The following is a 4,154-nucleotide window of genomic DNA, read 5'->3' as shown; positions in this document are numbered from 1 at the left end:
TTTTTTTTTTTTTTTTACGTCTGTAAGCGGGTCACGGTCCCGCCTCTTCAGGCAGGCGCACTCATTCAGTGCTGTGATGTGAAATTGTTAACTTGAATTTTTTTTTTTTTCCACATACACCAGTGATGAAGAAGCGCTCCAGTTTAAAAGAAAAAAACAACTATTGGTTTCGGTACATGAATTAATGAGCCAAATAGAGAAGATAAATAAACGCACTAGAGGTCTCCTGTTCTCTTGGGTTGCGGATTTAAAAAAAAAAAAAAAGCATGTGTTTAACCCACATCTGCGGGCAAAATGGGGGATGCAAGTGATCCATGTGTTTTCTGGATGAGTACCCACTGTCCAGCTAGATTGCTTTAAGTGAGCATTAAGCAGGTCAAATTCATTCAAGAGGAGATTCCGCACAGTGAATTAAAAAATAGCTCTAATGCTTTGTTGACTCCAAATTATGTCGTCTGTAATACCTTAAAGCCCATCAGAATTTAGAATGGATAAATAATACCCTCCCTTCAAAATCAAATGTTTTAGTCTTTTAAATGTGACAAATACACTCATCGGCCATTTTATTAGGTACACCTTGCTAGTACTGGGTTGATGACCACACAGGTTCAGCAAATGTATTGGAAGCACACCTAGGATGCAAGTCTCCAGTTCCACCACATTCCATGTCTTTTCTATTGGGTTGATGGTTTGAACCTTGTGATCTTGTTGAATGCCATCAGAAAATGGTTAGCATGTATGCGGGCAAAGGGCTGTAAAAATTGTTGGGTTTTAATCTTCCAATATGCTTTAGATTATTTAGCAACAGTTATTCATGTGTTAAAATCAAATCTCCCCTCTAACATGATCAGTTTTTACCCACTGGTGTTTTGTGGGGCGGAGCTGCACTTGATTAAATTCACAGTTTGACCTTAAACCCTGAAATCTCCTTAAATAGTAACTGTTGCAAAGCTTTAAAGCACACAGCTCTATCCGAATGTGGTGACAAAAAAAATTACAAGGATTAATATTTGCGGGTATATTTCTGATTTGTCTCTTCAAAATTGTGAAAAATTTGTACAAATGTGGAGCTCAGACATTAAAATAATTCATGAGATTCCACAAACTGGTTACGACATTCACAAATAGGCTCACATAACTTATTAATTATTAAATAAGTTGCTATTTTCATTGCTGTTCATTGGACCTTCTAATATTAGAGAGTCTATTTTAGGAGTGGGCGGGTTGTAAAGTTGTGGTGTTGTTTATAGACTAGTCTGACAGCATGCAGCCTGTGAGTGTCTTCTTACTGGGATCCTTCTGGTACAGACGGAGTTTGGAGTCAAACATATGAATCCAGGAGGACTAATCATGAACTTTTAGTTGGTAAGTACTTTTTTTTTAAATAACATTGCGAGAGCAGTGTTGGTGCAAAAGTTGGTGATTTACAGGCACTTTTGTTAATTTGTGAAGTAGTGTATCAAATCTCCTACAGACCTGTTCAACAAATTTGAATATTATTGACAAGTTATTATTAATACTCAATTCACTAAGAGAGACATATTAATTTCAGGCCTTTGTTTCCATTAAATATGACAAATGACATTTAATATTAAAATATTATGCCAGACCACTAAAAATAAATTTTATGCAGACACTTGAATGTAATTATAGCATATAATTACTGAATACGACTGTACATCTTTCTATGTATCTCCCAAAATTCTAAACAGACCGTTTTTGTACTTGTTTTTATGAAGAATATGCACCTCTAGCTCCTAACTTATTCAATGAAATGTTAAATATGTAGCACAAAAACAACCCTTGCTTGAGTAATATTTCTTACCAAGACAAAACATTCAGTAATTAAAAAAAGAAATTATTAAAGCTAAAAGGAAAATTTTCTACACAAAAATAATGTCAAGGACTCCACCTATTTCATATTTTAGCTGTTTTATGATTTAAAACTTCATTATCATTTCATTATCTCACAAAACCTTTTCACACTCGGACTCTTCATGATTCTTCCTGACACATGCTTTTGAATCTTCCTGAATCTTTTAGGAAAAATGGAGAAGGATTCTGAGTCTCCATCCTCCTCTGTCACCAGGGGTTCATGCCCCGTCCTGAAGGGACCCTCACCAGCGCCTAAACAGATTTCTTCTCCCAATGCAGCTAATAAACCTGCTGCACCTTCTCAGCCTGACAAATCAACATCTCCATCAAGTCCCATAAAATTATCTGATTTCTCTTCATCATCCATACAAGCTATTCATTTGGATAAATCAGAACATTTGTCTGGTGACATAACTGAAAAACCTCATGCAGGCACGTCCAACACGCCTGTCTCCAAAGCAACAAGCATGTCATCTTCTGCAAAGTTCGAATTGACCTGTCCTGGATCATCTTGCTCTGGCTCCAACACTTCCCCCTCTGGAGCTACTTCCACAAAACGCAGCTTTGCCTCTGTGGCTAAGCAGGTGATAATGCAGGAGAGACTCAGGAAAGCAGAGGAAGAGGATGCAAATGATGAAGAAGATGGTGAGAATCTACTCACATTAAGTTAGTCACATGTTAATAAAGACAGATAATTACTACTTAACTTTATATAACAGAGAGGTGGATAAAAGATCCGTCACTGAGCCATTATAAAGAATTAATTCTACCAAGTTTAATTGAGTTATTCATTTAGATCAATTGGAAGCTATTTGGGCTATACAATTTTATTTTAAAAAGATCTCACGCAAAAGCTATTAATCTAAGTTAAAGTCATTGTTGGTCATCTTCATACATTAGAATACTGTTATTGATCATGCCTCAACATTTGACCAACATTTGCACACACCAATATCAACATTGTAGTTTTTTCTAAATAAAAACTCACTTGTGATTATGTTTCTAACTGAAGTTGAAAGATTGTTTACAACAGTCTTTGCCCATTTCCATGCATACAGACTTACCAGACTGAAATGTCATTACTATAACATCACATTTTTACAAGTTCAGGCTAATTCATTGATTAATTTGATCACCAAAACAACAATTTTTCAGGATTATTTGAAAACACTCTGATAGTCCTCAAAAGCTTCCCATTGCATTTCCAACGCATTAAGAAAATCTAACCAGAATATGGTAAACTATGCAACTAGTAAAGGTGATTATTAGAAAGTTGGAAATAAGTATGCATAAAATTCACAATGACAATTATTAAAAGACAAAATAAATAGAAATTCAAACCAAAATTACATCTCATTTAAAATGCCTTCAAACGTAGTAGTAAAATCAAGCTACATCGATGTGAAAATGCAGATCTCTTTGCTTTGCTTGCTCCTTTTAAAGTGGTACCGTCTCCACCAGTCTCTGGGTGATAAGAAGTGACGTCTTTTCAGTCCAACACAGAAACACCTAATAGCAATTTACTTTGGTCAGTTTATCTAATAGCCGTGTTGTTGGACTGTGGGAGGAGGCTGGAGTACCTGTAGAGAACCATGCATGCTCAGAGAGAACACATAAACTGCACAAGAAGGCTCTGACCATGATTCTAGTCCAGGATCAATTTCTTGTTTAAAATATGGTGATTCTTATAATGCGTTATAGTTGGAGACTTCTGTAGGTAAAACTTAAAATGCAGACCTGTGATGCAACTCATGGGCTTTATACATACGAATCTCTGGCACCTGAAGAAAAGACACCTTTGTGATGAAGCACATTGCAGAGACAGGACCAGTTTATATAATAAACAAGTCCTGATGTAATATTTTAGCTGTCTGGTCATCAAGCTGGTCTAGCTCTTAAATTTTATCACAATATAGATTCTCAGGCCAGCAGACGTGTTTAAAGTTTCACAGTTTCACATCTATTCCACCTTTCAGGTTTTTGATCTTAAGTTACAGGATGCATATCTGACACAATTTTATTCTCACTTAAATGTGAGTCCAGAATAATCCATGCTTAGTAACACTGATACAAGATCATACAACCTATTAGCTAACTCATGAAGAAATAGTTTCATGGAATTTACTTCAATGTCTAATAAACCTGTTTGTTGCCATTTAAGATGAAGAACTAGAAGAAGACCTGAGTGTGGAGCAGATGGAGGAGAAGGCCAACATTGGTGATGCCAGAGCTCAGACCCAGGTCTGCACACACACACACACACACACACACACACACAC

At 36.2% G+C, this 4,154-nt stretch overlaps 1 protein-coding gene across 2 annotated transcripts in view; it reads left to right on the top strand.

Moving 5' to 3' along the window:
* Window positions 1-2,040: 2,040 nt before the first annotated feature.
* Window positions 2,041-4,154, top strand: part of wfs1a (Wolfram syndrome 1a (wolframin)) — a 10,221-nt gene continuing 8,107 nt past the window's right edge. For both annotated transcript variants that reach the window (XM_008417018.2, XM_008417014.2), the window contains exons 1-2: window positions 2,041-2,520; window positions 4,037-4,116. In XM_008417018.2, coding sequence (XP_008415240.2) covers window positions 2,049-2,520; window positions 4,037-4,116 — 552 coding nt within the window. In that variant the 5' untranslated portion in view covers window positions 2,041-2,048. The remainder of the gene's footprint in view (window positions 2,521-4,036; window positions 4,117-4,154) is intronic.

This window comes from Poecilia reticulata, linkage group LG1 (genome assembly GCF_000633615.1).
Source record: "Poecilia reticulata strain Guanapo linkage group LG1, Guppy_female_1.0+MT, whole genome shotgun sequence".
Lineage (NCBI taxonomy): Eukaryota > Metazoa > Chordata > Actinopteri > Cyprinodontiformes > Poeciliidae > Poecilia > Poecilia reticulata.
This window is presented reverse-complemented; position numbering and strand designations above follow the sequence as displayed.